The 21,759-nt window shown below is 40.4% G+C and overlaps 1 protein-coding gene and 1 non-coding gene across 16 annotated transcripts; both read left to right on the top strand.

Annotated features, from left to right (window-relative positions):
* Positions 1 to 1,568: 1,568 nt before the first annotated feature.
* LOC147873117 (uncharacterized) lies at positions 1,569 to 16,633 on the top strand. 15 transcript variants are annotated; one of them, XM_087352351.1, is made up of 8 exons: positions 1,574 to 1,729; positions 3,279 to 3,416; positions 3,806 to 3,973; positions 4,677 to 4,777; positions 6,119 to 6,237; positions 9,315 to 9,474; positions 9,675 to 9,881; positions 10,147 to 16,633. In XM_087352351.1, exon 8 carries the CDS (start codon positions 12,710 to 12,712, stop codon positions 13,187 to 13,189), a length of 480 nt encoding a protein of 159 aa, XP_087208477.1. In that variant the 5' UTR covers positions 1,574 to 1,729; positions 3,279 to 3,416; positions 3,806 to 3,973; positions 4,677 to 4,777; positions 6,119 to 6,237; positions 9,315 to 9,474; positions 9,675 to 9,881; positions 10,147 to 12,709; the 3' UTR covers positions 13,190 to 16,633. The 15 variants fall into 15 exon arrangements, 12 of the variants coding, with proteins under 12 accessions (XP_087208481.1, XP_087208477.1, XP_087208476.1 ...); XM_087352350.1 differs by having other exon boundaries at positions 4,643 to 4,777; positions 9,675 to 9,817; XM_087352348.1 differs by having other exon boundaries at positions 4,643 to 4,777.
* A 3,534-nt stretch (positions 16,634 to 20,167) lies between these two features.
* On the top strand, positions 20,168 to 20,353 carry LOC147873116 (U2 spliceosomal RNA). Its single transcript, XR_015536277.1, has one exon. It is a non-coding gene; the product is annotated as a U2 spliceosomal RNA (small nuclear RNA).
* Positions 20,354 to 21,759: the final 1,406 nt, after the last annotated feature.

Raw genomic sequence — 21,759 nt, 5'->3', positions numbered from 1 at the left:
ATTTAAATTATGTCTGGAATAAATATTTGTTGAATAACTGCAAATCATGGAAAAGTGAAATATGTAATTTTCTCCAGCCTGCTGTCATTTCTTTGGCGTTCAATTCAAACATTCCCTTCATCGCCCAATTCTCGAACACTCCGAGTATTGCTCTTCCCTTAAGCTGGGCTGTCAAGTATTTTGTACGGTGAAGAAAGCCTGAAGGCACTTCATTTTACGATGCACGTTCTCAAAAAGGGAAATATTAACACTAAAATTCTAGCCTACACGTCACTAGTGCGTCCGATTCTGGAATATGGGGCTGCGTGCTGGGATCCTTACAGGGAGTTAGAACGGGTGCAAAAGAAAGCATGTAAATTTGCATATCATAAGAACTGAAAGATAGCACGTATGTAGTAAGTATGCTTCTTGAACATTTATGTAAGTCACTAGACAGTTCACATTAACAACAAATTCCATCATCTAATTCCCTTAAACATGCTCGGAGCAGCAAAGTCTCTTATCTCTTTCTTCTTGGCAAAATCAGGAGCAAAACATTTCCACAGACACCCTGTATCTGGTAGGATGATCGTTCACCTCTGCTTAGGCATGTAAACGTGAAGCCAGTAATCAAGCTAGTCGGCTTTGGCTCTCAGAGGGCTGTTTCGCCATGGATTATTATAGTAAAATAGAAACTGACTCTGGCTGCAGAAGGTGCTACTGGTATTCGCATTGTGTTAGTTTGGTGTTTGGACGACTAGATACAGTCTGACACTTAGATAAAAAATATTTTATGGAAATACTTTATAAATTTAAAATATCCACAAAGTGCAAATATGAAAATTAAAGAGTTTCAATCCAAATTAATTGGCATTTAAGGATTATAATTCTTTTGTTAAATAGTAAACTCTTGAACTATTATATTAATGGCAGTAGAGATAAGATTTTTATGAAGAATAGACTGAAAAACTAAAAGAGATAGGATAGAAAATGAAAAATGAAAGATAATCTAAGTCAAATGCCATGCAAGAGAAACTAACAAAAGAACGGAATTAGATGGTATGGGCAATGATTTATTAAGAATGAATAATAGACAAATCCCAAAAAAGGCTTGGAACATGAAAATGAAAGGAAAATGTTCACAATGGAGGCTGTGATAAAGATGGGAATGTGTGCCAGGATGTACGCGATCTAGTGGCGAAATGTGGGTTATTTGTTTCATAGTGCTTCGTGCTAATTTAATTGTGCTGTAGTTTTCGATCCTAGCCGTCCTCTCGCGGCGTCGCTTTCATAAATTATTCGAAGATTTTTAGGTTATGAATATGTTTGTTAGCTGGTTTCTTATAGATGAAGTTGGTAGGAGCTTTTTGGCCTTCATATGTCTGTAGTTCCTGACGTTAATAAGAGGGAAGATGTCACTAATGGCAGTCACGGAATTTCTCTTCAGCAACCCCGTTGCTACTTATGAGTTTACAATCTGTGGAGTGGTATTTCAGGCAGCATTTCGTTCGATGGTTGCAGTGGAGTGTGCGCGGACGGAGACATGTACTTCTGCGCTGATGTCGGTAGATGGCAGGAGAGCTTTAAGAATAACTTCATTTGACTTTAGTTCCTGATATTAATAAGAGGGAAGATGTTACTAATGGCAGTCACGGAATTACTCTTCAAACCCCGTTGCTGCTTATGTGATTACAATCTGAGGAGCAGTATCTAGTGGCAAATATGCCAGAAGCATTCACGAGCAGAAGAGGTATGTGCATGTTACACTTAGTTACAACCTCATTGTCTCTCGTTTCCTAAATTGTGAGCCTCTCGTACAGGCAATGCTTCGTTCTTTCATAACAGGAGTACGTCTGTTCAAGTAGATTTATGTGGAGTGTTGTTTTGTAGGAGATGATGATGCAGTACTTGTGTTGTTGCTGATTTCACGGTTGTTGTGAAAGGCAGAAATCTTGTTATCACAAGTGAGGGACAAGTTCTGCCCATTGAAAAGATTGGTCGTATTGCAGTTGTCAGGGGCCATGCTGTTGAACAGTTTACTTTCAAGTCAAAACTTTGTCATTATGCGTTTTTGTATTTGTTTTTGCCCATTACTGGGTACAGGTGTGATAACAAGAAAGACACAAGATTACTTCGCTCGTAAAAACACAGATACACAGAAAATAAAATATTAATTTTGTAGTTTTAAATCTAAATGCAGTTTGATCCTATTTATTGTTTATTCTGGCCTACTTCTTCAAGGTTGTTGGTTTGTTTGTTGAGGTTCGTCATCCTCGAATTATAATCTGTTTTGATGATTTAGATACTTGTGTTGCTGTAGATCTCTTTTCTTCCCATGTTCACTCATGTTTTACAAAATTAAACAAAACTTTTGTCACCTACTCTGATGTGACCCTTCTTACATCTTCCTGTTTTACATTCGAACCACTTCCAGCAACAGAATGCTACTTTGTCATACAGCAAGTACGCACTAAAGAATAGATTGTCTGCTCACACAATTGATAGTGAGACTATGCAGTCTGAAAAGATTCAGTGCTTTGTATTGCTGATGATGTAAACATTTTGTCATACATTCTAAATGAGGGAAAAAACCTTATTTTATACATAAGCATTTGTACTAGCTCTTATTTGGTTGCTACTAGGAATACTGCTCTCTGTGGACTGTAACTGCTTATAGATAAAGACAAGATGTTTACACAGAATTTAACAACTTCACAGCTTAACATATTTATCCAAATACCATGCAATGCTGAATAAAACTTGCACTCTGAATTTTATGGCACTTACAAGAGCAAATTAGTATTTGAATTAAACTAATATTGACTGATAAATTATATTAATGTATCCAATATATTGTGCAATGGTTAATGAAATGACAACCAACATGAAAAATATTAAACTAAATAAAAGATGGATTTACTCTATTCATCATGACAATTAATTATTTCCTTGCGTGATTTAAAGTTTTCATGGCAGTGGTGATGTTGGCAGCTCCTGTGAATGATGTTGCCAGGCTTAATGCTTTATCTTGTATATTCTCCTTTGTGTTATCCAAATCATATTCTCTTATTATGAGCATCCAGTCATGTAAAAATGTTATATAAGAGATGTGCAAGGTATTTGTAAGGATACTGTTTTATCATTTAAGCAGTTCATTATGACATAGATGTAGTGTTCATTTCAGTGTTTTTATATAAATTACATAAACACGCATTTATCAATACAATTCAACAGTGATGATGATAATGATATAATTCAGTCCTTTGAAGTATGTCCTCTGTGTTACGTGTGTATTCTAGGCCACATTACATCAGTTCCTGTATGGACTGAATTCGTGTTCACCAGACACACTCCTGAAAGTTGGGGCAGCGTATCCTGAAATGGCAGTACAGGAGAAAGCTGTTGACACGTTTGTTGAGCTCCTGAGGAAGGACCAGGTACTTATTTTATGGTATTCAACTACTGACAGGATTGAAAAATATAAGATTGCTGATTAAAGAATTTTATCTGTTGGGGTAGTTGGAGGATTGTTGGTTATTTTTGAGGTTAGTGTTTACAAATGGAAGAAAACCCAGAACCCTGTGAGTAATAAAGCTAACTTCTAGACCATGGTAAAAGTATCCATGAAGATAGTGAAAATTAATTAGGTAACAAATTCTTTTAAATCAATTGTTCAGTAGTTACAGGTTACACTGAAGTCTGATGACACATATGACAAAACTAAAGTAACTTATGATTAGTATTTTTGTGCTAAACTAATAATAATGTATACCATTGTGTAACTTGGAATATTTTAATGTTAATTTATTCATTATTTTGTTGACAGCTTGATGAAAATGTCACAGCTGAGGCTTTGGAACTCTGTGTTGCCTATTTCAACACTGTTTATCCAGTACTGAGACTAAAATGAACCAAACCTATCTCCTGGGAGATAGTGGAAGGGCCTTGTCATCAGCATGCGACAGGTGCTGCTGTGATCAAGACCTTAATACAGGTATTGTTCCCTCCTGTGAATGAATACAGCGAAACTCATTGTTACGCAGTGCTGTTAACTCACCAGAAAAGTTGTAGATCATGGGAAATGGATAAGTTGCTATACTTTGCAGACTATGAGATGCACCAGAATAGAAGACATGTCCAAGTTTTAGAGTGAAACTTTCACGAAAATAACTACTGTACCTCTGGACTATTTGGTTCATACAAATGTTAGGCAGCATTTTCCAGAAAAGATTAATACTGCAACAGATTTCAACATCTTTCACTTGTTTTAAACTATTAATTTGAAGTAATCAAGAATTAGTGCTACTTTTTCCAATGTAAATTATTATGTGAGGCTATAATACTATTTATATATTCATATACATGAGATGCAGGATATTTCATTAAGGACTGACACACATTTGTGTCATAGTGTGTAAGAAACGCTTCCAAATGAGTGTGTAAGACATTGCATACTTCCCCCCCTTTCCATCCAGCAAAAGTATTTCTTACCATCTCATCTGATATTACGCAGTCTCTCAAGTTAAAACAATATGAGAGTCAGTATTGTGAAAAGAGTTGAGAAACTATGCCATTTGCCACAGGAAATTTTCAGCTGAAACTATGAATCTGCCTTATGCTTTTGACACGTGTTGAAGGTGTTAACATTACATTTCTTGTGAAGGTGCAGTCTGTCTTGGATTTGTGTTGCTGGTCAGGAATCCGAAGACATGGGTTCTCTAAGCCAGTACCCGGTTACTTCTGTGGATGTGATACAGCAGCAGCGGAAGCAGATTCGGCTTCGCATTCCACAGGAAGGGTCAGTAACTCGACTTGGCTTCTCACATGATGTTACGGCTATGCCACAGCAATGCTGTCTCCATGCAGCAAAAGTGATGGAAACTCTGCAGGACTTAGTAAAGGCTTCCCTTCAGCAAATTGCACTTGGTCTTTATAAAATATGTGACTTAGGCAAGTAGAACAAATTTATATTACTGGACTACCTTTTACATGTTCTTTACAAGAAATGCATCAGTTGAATGGGGGAATTGTTTGTTGTATTTGGAGACCCACATGGTCCCACACCTTAAATTTCGGCAATATGACTTTGACTTCTTGTATGAATCGTATACTGGGTAATTCAGCATGACAACCAACAGGACGGACATTGTGGTGTTAAGATAGATAGATAGCACTGACGCAAGATTGACCTACGAAATCACGCACTGTCACATACTATGCTTAATTAAACATGAGGTAATCACCGGCGAAAGTGTAAGTCATTCAAACCATCCACCAATCGGAGGACAATATTCGGATTTCACACTGCCAGTTGTACTACTTTTATGAGCATAAAAGAAGGCGAATTTCAAACGGTATTCTTCAAGACGAGCAGCAGGAAAGCCAACACTAACATGCATGCTGTGCACTGTGGTCATCGTATGTGAGTATTGTCTGTAATTCTGTTCACTGAAACGTCACTAAAAGTTATTAAAGTCAATCAGAGCTAGTAAAATACTGCTGGAAATTGTTACAGAGTATCAGTTTAGGAACTGGTTCTGGTTGAGTAAGTCATAGGTTAAGTACAGGTTAGTCATATATTATATTATGGTTGTAGGGTTTATATGTGTATATTGGGATAATCAGTAATTATTGTTTAGAATCATTTGAATTATTCGTATAAAATATATAATCATATTATTAGAAGCATAGTTTAATTAATTAACGGCCACCACTCGTCTTACCCACCTCCAATATCACCACCACGCAGGTGTGTATACAGCAGTGATGAGTCCACTGCCTGGGCATAATTTCTACTCAATCCTGATTTGTCTGCTAGAAGCTTTATTAGATGCAGTAACTAAATATGCAATTTACTGAAAATGGTTCATTTTCGTGCGTGTTCCAATAATTATAAACGTGATTGAACATCTCAGTTGAAGGTTTTCACAAATTATGACACTCAGAAAGTTGTTTATGCATTTAGATATTTTGTGTATTTGATATGTAAAACAGTCCCTCTTTTAATTGAAAACTTCTGAATTGTAGTGTGTGTGGTATTTGAAAGGTACAATAAGTTGGACATAATTCTATGACATCCTGAATTAAACTACGTAGGTTTATTTATGTGTTGTTAATGTGACTGTAAACTTTCTCGCAGGCAGAGCCATTGGAACTAGAAGCAACACGAGAAAGGATTGAAGAACTGCTGAATCCAGAGTGTCAACAAATGAAACAACTTTAACTGCAGAATATCAGACTGCGAGATACTTTAGTGAGGTAAGAAATCGCAAATCGGACAAGTAGGTGGGCGATGCTGTAAATTCAATCAACATCCATCAGGCTTTGCTATTTGCACTGTTTATGTCTCTCTGACAAGTGCACTCATTAAGTTGCCATGTGGTATTAGACTTATGACAGTTGAATGATAATGGTAACAAAAATTGTTTGGTAAAGTTGCCCCTGTGCCAAAGTACCATGCCTTAAAGCTGCATTTATTGTTAACATTGAAACTAGATGGAGATGAGTGGGTAGCATCATGCTTAGTTTGCTTTACTCACAGGATATGAACCCTGTTAAACCTTAAATAAGAGGTTTTCTTAGTCTCATGTCCAGTCTTTGGATATAGTGGTAGCAAGGAGAAAACTTTTCCAGGCGGAATATTTGTGCTTGATTTCTTTTGCACTTTTGTTTTGCCACATAAATCTGGTCGAACAAATTGAGCAGTAAAAACATTACAATTAATTAACACGCATTAGTGTGATTACTTAAAGCACTCATGGTCAGTCACATCAGAACTCAACAGTGAACCAAAAAAGTTGCTTCAAGCATGTGACGTACATCAACAACGAACAGAAATTCAAACATGGCCGGGAGAAGAATCATTCATTACTTTTTAGTTTATTGCACTCTCCATTTTAAACGGCGTCCAGATACGTGCATGAAGCCAGGCATGAACGTGTAATAAAAGGGCTCAACCCCGCTCTGTTCTTGTACACACAAGAAATTCTGCCCGCCTCTTCAAGCCTTTGCTTTGGTCTGTTCACCCAAGATGTGATCGATGTGTGGGGACGGATTCTCATTCTCCACTCTACGTATTGAACGACGTCTTCTTTATTTATTCTTGTCAGTCTTGTATTTTTGCGTTGCATTTCTACTTCCAGGGCGCCTAAGCCATCGCTGTGCACATTGCAATGTCGAAGGCGGCCCCGGTTCTAGCTAAGTGTTAAGTAGCGAGTACATTTTTCCAACACTGACTGCTTTGCATTGCTTATATTTAAATGAAACTAGGATAAATTGAACAAAAACAATTTTTGCAATGTCTTTGTAAAAAAACAAAACATAAACTGGAATCTGAATGTACACTTTTTCATGAGAAATGTACAGAGTATGTTTGTTAGCACGTGTAAACTACATGTGACAGAGACCCTTGAATTAAGAATCAATACAAATCAAAGTTCCTTTCAAGAATTAACGACGTGGACTTGAGTTTGTCGGATTCCTGGAATGATCTGCCAGCACTTTCATGTTAATCAGTGGAAATGCATCGGTGCGAGAAATGGCTATTTCACACCCCTGAAACAGAAAGGAATTGGGAAGAAGTAGATAAAAGAATTGTGTTTTTCAGGAAGTCGAACTAAAAACCATCTGTTCACTTTGCTTATAAAAGCCATGCAGTTGATATGTTCGGAAACAATTTCAAAGCTTAAAAAGCCACATCATCGAAATACAAATGAAAGCCCTGCATTTGCATCTTCGCATGCAACACGATTTGCAGCTCAAGTTAGGACTCGGACAGGAAAACCCTGCTCCAGATTCCAAGATATCGTTCGAAGGAAACATTAATCATCTTCTGCATTTTTGCGTTTTGAAGTGGGTGCTGACACAGACTGCTGGGTGTTAATGCTTCATAGTGTGGTGACCAACATCTTGGAATCAGAGAGTTTGTCATGTGTGAAAGGCTGTAAGTTGCAGGTACTCTCGGCTTTGGCCGCAGCTTGTCACCAAAGATGTGATTCCTCTTCCTGGAAAGAATATGGTTTTGCCTTTTATCAGCTTCATTCCATTTCATATTCTCAGTTCAAGCTAATGCCACAGGAAGAACTTCAAAACGTCAGTCATTCTGCATTTGTTCCGCAGCAGATAGGGGGGCTCTGCAGTTTCACTCATTTAGCAAGTGCGGTGGGTCGACTTGAGGTGTTTACACAGATGTTGGGGATAACTTGTAGGCATGTAATTGCTAGCGCCCACCGACAATCTGTTCGGTGATGAAGACGTAGTCACTCGGTGTGTTATAGATGCTCGTGCAGTACAATCCGGTGACTGATGGGCTATGTGGTAAATGTGCGCCAGGATGTAGGCGATCTAGTGGCGAAATGTGGGTTATTTGTTTCATAGTGCTTCTTGCAAATTTTATTTTCTGTAGTTTCCGAACCTAGCTGTCCTTTCGCGGTGTTGCTTTCATAAATTATTCGAAGATTTTTAGGTTATGTATATGTTTGGTAGTTGGTTTCTTATAGGTGAAGTTGGTAGGAGCTTTTTGGCCTTCATATGTCTGTAGTCTGGCAGTCACGGAAATACTACCCAGCACCCTCGTTGCTACTTATGAGTTTACAATCTGTGGAGTGATATTTCAGGTAGCATTTCGTTCGGCAGTGGAGTGGAGTGTGCGCGGACGGACATCTACTTCATAGCTGATGTCGGTAGATGACAGGAATGTTCGTCAGGGTGCGCATATAACGATCATTGAATATCCCTCGTGCTCCGGCGGTGGCGGGATGTGTTCGCTGTTTTTCAGACGTTGCCGTCCCTGCGTATGAGAAAATGGCTTAGGTGTTGCGGTGCTCTTGTGTTTTTCCGTCGGCGTGATTGTAGGATGCATTCTCAGTCCAGTGCAGATTTATTATTTATTATGAAATAAATAATTAATAGTTTGTGAAAGGAATTTAAGTGTAGGTCATGCATTGTGTAGTCACCTCTCACCAGCCCATAGCTAATCCCTTTATTGACTGAGCTGTCTGAGCAAACAAAAGTATTTGTTGTTAATTAACTATATTATCAAACCCACACTAATCTTAGCATCACAACACAAGACAGTTCTTCGTGAAAATAATCTTACAATGTCACACTGTTATTGTGTAACACGCTTTTACTCTCTGATCTCCTCGTTTCATTCTAGCTCTAATTAACGTTTTATAACATTGAAACAATTGTGACACTTTCTGGATAATACATCAGTTCTGACCTGCACCAAGTGATGCACCACTTGATGTCTTTATGCTCATAATATTCAGTTTCAGAGACAAATTGGTATCCCAGCAGTTACTAATTATTCCTTTGCATGTATGTTGTTACAGAATGCGGGACCTGTCTGCTCACGAGAAGCACGAGTTTCAAAAACTGCAGAAGGATCTGGATCTAAGGAAGTCTGAGATTGCCGAGCTTGCTCGCACTAAAGAGAAACTGAGCTCAAGAGTAGAAGAAATGGATAACCAAATTTCTGATTTGCAGGAGCAGGTACGCAGTTCAGGTGCACTCTTACTAAGGTGCTGCTAGTGTGTCTTGTTTGCTGTTTAAGTCACATATTTCCTCATTGTGTAATATCCTAAATTATGGATACTTCATTTTCAAGCACTGTAATTTGTGTTATTTCCTTAAATTAAGGGATTATATTTCATAAGCATAGGAAAGATATTTAGAGAACAGGTCTAACTTAGGTTGATGCAGCTCTGGGGGGCAGAGGAAATGGTTCAACAATTGGCAGACTCCAAACTTACCCTTGAAGAACGTGTGAAGGATTTGGAAGAAGCCGTAGCAGATTTAGAGGCCTTGCAAGACATGAATCAACAGCTCCAAGAAGGTAGCCGAGAACTGAAAGTGGATCTTGCTAATTTTGTCCATGACAAATGAGAAGAAATTTATGGGCGAGTTACTGCAGTGTTTCTTAGTCTTTTCTACATGGTTTTACACTGAAATATAGTTCAGTATTTCTCAGCACATGTATTGTTGTAAAATTATGTGTATGTTTATGCAGAAATCATATTCAGTTTTGTTTCGCACTTGAAAAAATTTGTAGATTGACATTTTAAGACCAAGTAATAAATGATAAAAGTTACAGAAAATAAAATATTCTGAAAATATTGATGCTACTGCCTGTGTTTAAGAGAATCACACAATTATATATTCCAGACACAGCGAGAAAAGGAAGCAGCTTTAGAAACACTGGCAGACCGAGAAATTACCATTGCCAAGTTCCATGAACTGGTCCAGCAGAGTCAGGAGCTGCAGCATCGGTTGGACAGGGAATCCACAAAACCTGTTTCTGGTCTTCCAGAGATCCTAGATTTTAAGGCATGTGTTTTCCTATGTTTTAGAAAGAAAATGTGAACTGTTTCTTGTAGGCGTTTAGTATGTCACAGTTTGTGGGCTTCACCTAATATTCTTAGGGAGAATGAAAAAGTATGAGCTAATTGGAATGGTTCAGGACAGAGTGCAGCAGTGTCTTATATGTGAGAGAGAGTTTATGTGCCATGGTAGATTTAAACAGATGTTAGTAATGCAATATATACCATGCTGAGTTATATGTCAACACATGTTATTTGCTGGAGGATTAACTATCTGGTAACACAATTTGAAGGTTGAACACCTGTAATGCCAAAACCTGTCATTGGACATGATCCTGATCCACTTCAATTCATTCATTTCATTGAGATTATTTTAATATTATCCTGAGGAAGAAGGTTGGTTAAATTTGACTGAATTTTCCTCAGTGTCTCTGGGTGAATGCCAATACAGTACCTAAAAAAAGGATATCATTTGCTATTATATTCCAATTTTATTCAGTACACTAAATAATCTTTGCAGTTAAACCACTGTCATTAAATAAAGTAAAAGTCAGACAGTTCCATCCTCTTACCTTTTCCTGGGTCTTCCAGGAGGATTCTCCACCAAAATTCAGTGTATATTAATTTATGATAATTATAATTTTATTGCCATAACAGTATTAGCTGAGGTGTGATGTACCAGTAATAATAGTTTTGTTCCTTTAGAAAATGTTTACAGAAAGTAAAGCCCGTAAAAAGGCAATTGATTTGGAGCTTCGATGCCTTGATGTTCAGCAGTCAAATCAACACGTGCAGTATCTAGCGGCAAATATGCCTGAAGCATTCACGAGCAGGGGAGGTATGTGCATGTTAAACTTAGTTACATCCTCATTGTCTCTCGTTTCCTAAATTGTGAGCCTCTCCTACAGGCAATGCTTCGTTCTTTCATAACAGGAGTACGTCTGTTCAAGTAGATTTATGTGGAGTGTTGTTTTGTAGGAGACCATGATGCAGTACTTGTGTTGTTGCTGATTTCACGGTTGTTGTGAAAGGCAGAAATCTTGTTATCACAAGTGAGGTACAAGTTCTGCCCATTGAAAAGATTGGTCGTATTGCAGTTGTCAGGGGCCATGCTGTTGAACAGTTTACTTTCAAGTCAAGACTTTGTCATTATGCATATATTGTATTTGTTTTTGCCCATTACTGGGTACAGGTGTGATAACAAGAAAGACGCAAGATTACTTCCCTCGTAAAAACACAGATACACAGAAAGTAAAATATTAATTTTGTAGTTTTAAATCTAAATGCAGTTTGTTCCTATTTATTGTTTATTCTGGCCTACTTCTTCAAGGTTGTTGGTTTGTTTGTTGAGGTTCGTCATCCTCGAATTATAATCTGTTTTGATGATTTAGATACATGTGTTGCTGTAGATCTCTTTTCTTCCCATGTTCACTCATGTTTTACAAAATTAAACAAAACTTTTGTCACTTACTCTGATGTGACCCTTCTTACATCTTCCTGTATTACATTCGAACCACTTCCAGCAACAGAATGCTACTTTGTCATACAGCAAGTACGCACTGAAGAATAGATTGTCTGCTTACACAATTGATAGTGACACTATGCAGTCTGAAAAGATTCAGTGCTTTGTATTGCTGATGATGTAAACATTTTGTCATACATTCGAAATGAGGGAAAAAACCTTATTTTATACATAAGCATTTGTACTAGCTCTTATTTGGTTGCTACTAGGAATACTGCTTTCTGTGGACTGTAACTGCTTATAGATAAAGACAAGATGTTTACACAGAATTTAACAATTTCACAGCTTAACATATTTATCCAAATACCATGCAATGCTGAATAAAACTTGCACTCTGAATTTTATGGCACTTACAAGAGCAAATTAGTATTTGAATTAAACTAATATTGACTGATAAATTATATTAATGTGAGAGGAAGTGATGGGAAACGACCAATTTGGATTCAGGAGAGGAAGAGGAACCAGAGATGCCATCGGAGTTATGAGAATAATTTCAGAGAGCGTTCTCGATGTCAAGGAAGAAGTATGTGCCTGCTTCATCGATTGGAAGAAGGCTTTCGATTGAGTAAAATGGAAGAAATTAATGAGGATCCTACAGAGAATTGGAATTGATTGGAGAGACAGAAGACAAATCAAAAACCTGTACATGCAGCAAAAAGTCAAAGTGAGACTGGATTCAGGAGACACCAACAGCGTTGAGATTGGTAGAGGTGTAAGACAGGGATGCTGCTTATCACCAATTCTTTTTAACCTGTATGGGGAATGGCTTGCCAAGGAAGCTCTGGAGGGAACAGGAGACTTCAAAATTGGAGGAAGAGTGATAAAGACTGTATAGTATGCAGACGACTTAGTAGTATTGGCGAAGGAAGAGGAGGAATTACAGAACATGATGGACAAGTTAGTGGAGACAGGTAGAGAGTATGGAATGGAAATCAACATTGAAAAATCAAAGGTAATGAGGATAGCACCGAGAGCAGAACCATTGAACGTTGTAATTGGAAACCAACAGATGGAGAATGTGGAGCATTTCAAGTTCTTGGGAAGCATAATCACGACGGACGCCCTATGCACCAAGGAAGTAAAAGCAAGGATATCCATGGCCAAGGCAGCTTTCGTCAAGAAGAGGATACTTCTCACTAGCAAGTTGGGCTTGGAGATGAAGAAGAAACTAGTGAAGTGTTACGTATGGAGCAGAGACTTGGACACTCAGGAAGAAGGAACAGAAATACCTGGAGAGTTTCGAAATGTGGTGTTGGAGAAGAATAGAGAAGATCAGGTGGACGGATCGAGTGACCAACGAAGAAGTATTGAGGAGAGTCAACGAGCAAAGAAACATTCTGCAGGCGATTACACGAAGGAAAGCTAACTGGCTGGGACATATTATGAGAAGGAATGGATTAATGAGTGATATCATCGAAGGCGAGGTTGAAGGAAAGCGAGGACTGGGAAGAAGATTGATACAGCTAACCGACGACCTTAAACAAGGAAAGAAGATGACGTTCCAGGAATTAAAGCGAGAAGCCGAGAATAGGGACAACTGGAGAGCTATTTTTGGGCAGAGCAATGGACCTGTCGTAAGACAGAACACTTAATAATAATAATACATACAGAGTAATAGAAAAATGTAACAGCTGTAATCAAACGGGGAACTCAGAGTATGTTTCCGAGGTAGAATCAAATACAGAATTAGCTTAACAGATCATAAGCCGGGCCTCAAAGAAGACTTTACGCCTTATAACTGCATTGTACCTGGACAATACAGCACTAGAAAGTGTCATTAAACAAGACGTGGTTAACACAACACATCATTTATTCCCGCCCGAGTCCATTGTGTTAAAAGACTGCAGATTAATATCGAATTTAGACAATCGAAACCCTAGTGTTCTTGGACAGTGACTTCAGAAGAAATTAAGGCCCTTAGAATATTTGAAAGAAGGAAGATTAGAAAAATCCGTGGTCCCATAAAAGATGGAGAAACCTGGAAAAAAACTCTAAAGGAGATAGAGGATGTAATATGTTGTGAAATTTATAAAACCTCTGACAGATGACGTGGACATAAAGGAAGAAGAGATGTAGAGATGAGGCTGAAGATGATTCGAAAATCATGGGAAAAAGAAATTGGTATAACGGGGCTAAGGACCACTAAGAATGAAGGGAAAATGCACTGAAATCCAAGGTCCTCAACGACCCTAGGGCTTGAATCGAAGAAGAATGTTGTCGAATGGCAGGAAGATTAAATGAATCAGTTGTAAAGGATATGGAGGGAAGTGGTCGTGGCTTAACTTTATGTACAATCCATTGATTGTCTTAAATTCGTCCATCACCCTCGAAGCAGTTCCCCTGGGAGTGAACACAACGATCCCAGCGCCGCTGCCAAGCCTGCAAGCATCCCTGGAAATCTTTCTTTGTCAGCCTGTCAAGCACCATCTGCGATTCTGCCTGAATCTCTTCTATCGTCTCAAATCTCCTTCCCTTTAGTGGAATTTTCATCTTTGGGAAGAGGAAGAAGTCACACGGCGAATATGGAGGGTGCGGGATGACGGCCATGGTGTTTGAGGCCAAAAACTGGCGAACTTTGAGGGCGGTGTGCGCTGGCGTTGTCATGATGCGTCGCATGTGGAGTTCTTCCTTTAGAATCAGCTGACAGGTCCCTTAGCCTATCCCAACAATGTCGCACAAGACGTTGATGGTACGACGTCGATCTTCGTGAATGACCTGCCGAATCTTCGTAACATTTTCGGGCGTTGTGCTCGAAGATGGTCGTCCAGAAAGCTCGTCATCATCGACAGTGGTGAATGCCACACAAAAGTTTGTGCACGACCCATTGCGGACTCCCCAAATACTTGCTTTAGCATTTCATAGGTTTCCGTAACCGTTTTGGCGAGTCATTGGCAAAATTTGATTTGTTCATGAAAATCCGCCATTCCGAAATCGCAGGAAGGTCGGTGTAATGCACTACCGAAACGCCCGTAACTAAGAAACAAATGCTAATTCGATGATGCCGGCTGGCACACTGATTCACTATGAATGTAGGCCGCACCACCTAGCGGCAGAAGCTCGTACTACATCCGGTTCGCCCTCTATTGACACAGTCTGGAAACCTTCCGATTGCACCTCGTATAATAATGTCTCCGTTTAATGCCAGACACGGGTCAGAGAAATACACTGGCCAATAACTTCAACTCTGACTCTCACCTTCACGTGGTCCACGCTGTTAAGCTGAGTAACTCACTTGAAGATTGGGTGAAAACCCCAGATAACAAACGAGAGGAAGGGGTTTACTGAGGTGCCTCGGATAATCTGAGAAGCAGCTTAATGAGCTAGGAGTTAATAGTGCAGGTTAATTCCTCAAGACCGCGACGAAATATTGGCGTCCACGTCCACGTCTCTAGTTAGCTTGGACACTGCAACTGATGTTGGACAGCGGAGGGGATCAGTATCGAGCCAGGGCGAAAGGCGACTCACTCCTTTTCCGACCTGGTGTCAATAAGTTGAAGGCATGGCCCGTATGGCTTGGTTCCAACACCGCGGGGCAGAAGAGAGAGAGGCCTCACTGCACTATGGACCACATGATCACCAAAACGAGCAGAAAAGCCGATGAGGATTTTGTTTTGTCGAGCGACCCGACCGACGACGCACTGGAGGAATTATGGTCATTTTAAATCTGATAATCACTGGGTTTATTTCTCAGGCAGCGCTGAAATCAGCCGCAATGGATTCGCTATTGTGATGAGGCAGTAATTTCCTCGTCATGCCAGCATTTAATTGTGACCTTAGAGCGACAGAATGGTGTTTGACGTTCATCGTCTGTATTCGGTGATTTCAACCTTGAAATTTTTTTGGGAGGACGTGTCCTGGACCGGAGACCGGCTCACCTGATTCAGACTTCCGGGGGTTCTGCCCTTGCAGACTTCCGAAATGTCAGCGAGGGCTTCAGTTCACACTACAAAAACGCTCGTTTACATGTGATCACATTCGTTATAACAGGAACGGATTTGTTGTTCAGGAATTTACATCGAAACTTGTTCTTAGTAAGCAGTCCGACCCATAATTTTATGTTTTTCATGAAACTATTTCATAAAAGGACCGCGTTTGAGGAGATGGTATTTTTTAAAATTAAATTTGCTGTTATAAATGTCTGGCGAATTCAGTTTTGGTCAATGACGGACACATAACAGTCTACTTTACGAAACACTCACGACGAACTTTCTGTAAATTTTTACACGACATGAAACGTCAACAATTTTCAATTCTGACATTTTTTTAGTTATCTAAAGTGTTTGAAGAAATATCACGTGTCCAGGTGTAAGCTAGCGTAACATTTTAAGGAACTTGTAATTTTATTTATTCATAACATAAAAAGGATGCTCTTGAGTAAAATTCAAAGCATTGCCGCTGTTGTAAACTGCCCTATCACTATAAAACCAGGTGTCAAAATGGCGATTAGTCTCACACTAACTTGTATTTGTAAATTAACTCTGTTCAAATGTAATTTAATTTCATTATTGGCTTATCTGCAACACGCTATTCTTCGTGCATTCACTTCCCGCTTTATCGATGGTCTGACACGCGGTAAAATATGACCCTATTAACAACTCTTCGTAATCTGATGCAGTGATTATGATGATTTTTGTTGGGCCCAAAATGGAAGATTCCTCCGAAATGAAAATGTGACACGGTCGTCAACAACAGAGCTAATGGAGGTTATTCTGCAAAACAACCTGTTAATTAACAGCACACCAATCCGTATAAATAGGCAATGTTCCCGTCGAATGTAAGCCGACGAACGTTGAAACCACATAATTTATTTCAGGAGAATATATATATATATATATATATATATATATATTGATCTTACATACCAAATAAGAATTTTGGTATCTCCATTATTCAGTTATAAAACACTTTATTTCCTTGAATACTTTAGTTTTACAAGATTTTGAATGGATAAGAACACAAAACAAACAAACAGGCATGGTCTACAATAGTACTACGTAGTCTCTCACTGTTGGCAAGAAACTCGGAAGTCTGTGCCAAAAGAGAATCTTTTGAATCTTGGAATATTACACCAGGTACATTAGTTTGTAATAGGTAAAATAATATAATATGTCTGTCTGTCTGTCCATCGTTATTTTCAGCCTAATAGGTCGTGCTGCCATGTATCAGTTATAGTATGAACTATTTGATTTTTTAAATTACAATGATGATTATTAAGTGATAATCTGATAATTTTTTTACATGATTGTTTAATTATTCTGGATATTATTAGCTGATGTTTTGATGAAAATTATGGTATATTATTAATTATGATTTGATGACTGACGAATGTGATGATTATATATTACACTAGATTGTATTATTGCATAATTTTATATTTGTTTCGAGTATCGACCAACATTTCATATTTCTATGTTCTTTAGTAATTAGAGTAAAAGGCAGAAAATCACAATATTTCACACACGAATGCCATGCATTAATTGCAAGGAATGTATTATAATTTCTGTGAATATTTACCAATAAGCAGTAGCAAATTTGAAATGGGTTTTGCAAAGTTGTGTACTTCGGGATGCCCCTTTATAAGTTGTTGTAAAAACGGATACCATTACGACATCCGAACGCAGGCATTAATTCCTAGAAGAAATCTCGTGTTGTGAAGGGACACGCTATTTTACAGGAACCTTGAAAAATATAAGGGCATTAACAGCTGCTGCCCTGGAAATGGCGTCTTTAAACCAGAACGCCTTCCCATCTGCCGCGTAGAATTATATGATCCCAGACTTGAGACAATTTACAGAGCCATTAACTAATTTTATATGTATCACATATCACATTATTTGTTCTAGCATTCATTTTCCGTTACAGGTAAAGAGGAGGACTGCTTGTTATTTAGATGTTTTCTAAAATCAAATCACGTCTTAAGACAATTCCAAGGATAAAGGAAATCTTAAGATTTGCTACAAGATTTTACCACATGCACCACAAAGTAGGAAAAAGATCGGTGGAACTCGATCTGCCACTTCGTTCACTCAATGAGGGAGTCTGAAGACATCTTTGATATAAAGTTGTATCGGACAGGCATTTATGCTTACTTATGAAGCAGGCCTCTGCCCCTGCTCCTTTCATTTTCCAAGCCCCCGCGAGGGGTGGAGGGCCCCAGTCTTTCGCTTTGTCTTCTGGAAAATTTCTGCTTACTTTTATTGGTAGACGAACGTTATACATTGTGGCCAAATATGAAGAAACACCTGGAAATTTGCTCAGGTTACATTTCTGGTAGATGAAAAGTATTTTGAGGACCATTTTCATTTTTCACGTGTGACCACAATATTTGTTCATCGCTTCCGATTTATTTATTAATATTACACTCCAATTTCCTCTCTTGTCTTGTAAAAATTACTGAGGACGCGATCACTACGTCCGACTCTTGTGATGCCTGTCATCTGGGATTGTACGTTATGTAGTCCGGTAAAAATTAGCCAACGTTTCAGAGGTGCTACCTGCCTCCATCATCAGGCCTTGGCGACAGCAAAGAATGTAAATTGGAATAAACGTTTTGAAAAATTCGCATCAGCAAGGTTCCTGAAACTTGCGGTTTGAAGTGAATCTCCGTTCATTTGTGGAATCACTCGGCCGAGTCATGGAAGTCATCAGCTGCATTTGTCTTGTTCAAGCGATGGGTGGAAATCCATTCCGCTCAGGCCTTCGAAATCCTTGTTGGATGCTAATGGCTCTTCGGAGAACCTGTTCAGGAGCGTGAGGGGTTGAAAGCAGAGAGCGAGCTATAGTCTCCGCACCAAGGGGCAACAACCTCACGATATAGCCACTAGATGGCAGTATGTGTTAAACTGTATTTATTTAAGAATATTAAAGTAATGAAGAGTTTAATAATAATTATTTAAATTCTAATGATGTGTGTAAGCTTTAGTTTTTTCGATTTGCATCTGGTTCATTTTAATGTAGCAAAGAATGACGAAGCATAATGCTGAAGTTTAGCGTCGAGGAACAAAGGCCGGTGACAGGCGATGTCGGAAAGAGCATTTAACGTCCGGAAATGTTTTAAATGGTATCGCTTCTCGGCCTTTTGGGCTTAGATCAAAGTGTAGTATGCTGCGGGCCGTGGTGGGGCGGCGCGTGCGACCTGGTGGACTACCTCAACGGCCGCCTGGACGGTGACTTCGCCAGTGAAAGTGTCGAGGTCACCAACGTCTGGACGCGCCTTCGAACCGCCACCAGGCGCATCAGGCCGAAGATGGCTGTGGGGTGGGCCCTCGACGCTGACCAGCACCCGCAGCTGCAGCTCAACGCCTCTGCCCTGCGAGTGAAGGATGCGGAGACCGCCCTAACGCATGCCATCAGGGGCCATTTCCGGCAGCGCCTGCTCAGCAAACCCGATCAGGGCAAGGTCTACGCGGTGACGAGTGCCTCGACGCCGCCAAACCATTTTATGCGGAGCGGGAATTTTACTCGCTTCGCGGAGTGGCGGTTCGTGCACCGAGCCCGCCTCGACTGTGTGCCCCTGGACGGGTCCCGGCGCTGGGGGAACGGGGTGAAGGCGTGCCGCAGGTGTGGGTATGAGAACGAGACCCTGCCGCACGTCCTGAACCACTGCAAGCCGCACTTCGCCACCATCACCCGCCGTCACAACGCGGTCCTTGGTCGGCTCGTCAAGGCGCTCAAGCCTTCGAGCGGGACCACGGTCCGCGTGAACCAGACCGTGCCAGGTTTCAACGACGGTCTTCGGCCCGACCTCTTTATTCTTAATGAGGCGGAGAAGACCGCCGCGATAATCGATGTGGCTACGCCGTTTGAAAATCGGTACGCCGCATTTGAAGCCGCGCGGAATGGCAAGAAGGTCAAATACGACCACATTGCGAGCCACCTGCGTCAGCAGGGCTACGATGTGGTCGTAGATGCCTTCCTTGTTGGGGCGCTGGGTGGATGGGATCCGGCGAACGAGCGGCTCATCAGCCAGCTGCGCCTTGGGCACCGCTACTGCCATCTTATGCGGCGCCTAATGTGCACGGACGCTATCCGCTGGAGTAGGGACATCTATGTCGAGCACGTGACAGGGGTCAGGCAATACGCCGAAGGCCGAGCCATCCCTGACGGTGCGCACGATGTGGATGTGCACTTCTCTGGCGGGGAGCGGTAACCCCCCCCCCTTTTGTGTTTTACCAAGATTTACTATGTCAGTGACATATTGGGTGTTTCGACATATGTCCATGAACCAATGACCGCATCAATGTATGTGTGACAATTATGAGAGTCTAAAAACTGTGTAGAGTGTTAAGAGGTGGAGATATGTATACCACCTAATTCATGTTTTATATTACCGATTATTGTATTTATTATTTTTAAGCATTCTCTAAATAAAGTTAATCTGTTCTTATCAGCTTGATTTCTGATATATTCTGCATCGCAGAATAAGTAAATTGAACTACTTTTTGTAAAATGACTGGTGTTTAGAAGCTTGCTTCACTCCGGTCGCGGATCGACCTGGTATTGCAGTTTTGCCGGGTTCGGTCCACCGTTACGTGTTTCATGGTTGGTGGTGTACTTTACTTTTAGACGAAGCAGACGAAGGAAGAATATTTATTGAGACTCCTGTAATGTATATGGCGGTTAAAGTGGACGTTTAAATGTTGATAGATCTTCTAAGCGATATAACTGAAGAGGTTAAGTTTCCACTCAGTGATTTCTTATGTGAACTGAAGAAAATCACGGAAGCCTAGGTTATGATATTGTACCTCCACGTCGGTCGTTGGAGAATACAGGCCACAGACACCAAGCTGACACCGATACAAGACACACAGTGACACCGCCAAATACAAGTGCCTTAGTGCCCGACGTCGCCACTCCACAAAATCAAGAGGGCGACTCCTCAGCCTCCATATCAGAACACTCAAGGAGAGACGAGGATATAGAAACACCATCGATGCACGAAGAGGAGGATATCGGTATCGACGTAAACGATAGATCTAAGATACACGAATTCCTCCCAAGGCTACAAGACGTCCTAACAAGTGGAACCTCCGATGTGAACTGGGAAAGGTTTCAAGAGACCCTACGAGAAGTAACAGAAAGGGTCAAGGCAATAGTATAGATCCCAGTCCATCACAGCACAGTGAGGAGACTTAACATAAACCCAGAAGATCCAAAGTATATACAAAAACTCTACAAACGAAATAGAAGAAAGGCCATCCGGACCATTCTGGGAGAGGACGGTAGGCGGTGCTCAATTGATAGACAAGTGGTAGAAAACCACTTTAAGGAGACGGCAGCACGCAAGACTTGTGACCAGACCCTCTATGAGAATGTTGACGCTCCGGAGGAAAGGAACTGCATACCGACCTCCAGGATTACACCTGACGAAGTAGCGAGGAAGCTGAAGAAATGTGAAAATACAGCTCCTGGTGACGACCGCATCACATATAAGCACTGGAAGACGGTCGATCCAGCATGTACAGCTCTCGCTACAATATTCAATATATGTATGAAATACGAGAGTATACCAGACGACTGGAAGACGTCGGTCACAGTCTTGATTCACAAGAAGGGCGACCATAATGACATCACCAATTGGCGCCCAATAGCAATATACAAACTATTCGCAGGCGTGCTAGCCAGAAGATTGAATGCCTGGTTGGAGAGTAACGCGGTACTATCACCGGCGCAGAAGGGATTGCTGCCACATGACGGAGTCTTCGAACACAACTACGCATTAAGGAGAATGTTTGATAAGACCAGGACAGACAAAGGCGAATTTATAGCTACCTGGATCGACTTCTCCAATGCATTTGGCTCCGTTCCGCATGACGCCATCTTTGCGGGTCTCAACAGGATGAAAGCTGGTGCAATGTTTGTAAACTTAATTAAGAGCATGTACCGTGACACGAAGACCAGAATATTGACAGGCAATGAACCAACCAGTGACATATG

Source organism: Zootermopsis nevadensis, unplaced genomic scaffold (assembly GCF_977971745.1).
Source record: "Zootermopsis nevadensis isolate Lab colony 2312 unplaced genomic scaffold, Znev_1.0 Znev_ptg000021l, whole genome shotgun sequence".
In the NCBI taxonomy this organism is placed as follows: Eukaryota; Metazoa; Arthropoda; class Insecta; order Blattodea; family Termopsidae; genus Zootermopsis; species Zootermopsis nevadensis.
The sequence above is the reverse complement of the archived record's forward strand: the minus strand, read 5'-3'. Positions and strand labels throughout refer to the sequence as shown.

Excerpts from the sequence above, each read along its gene's own strand:
- LOC147873117 (XM_087352355.1), top strand. The coding sequence starts at position 12,710 with ATGATGGACAAGTTAGTGGAGACAGGTAGAGAGTATGGAATGGAAATC.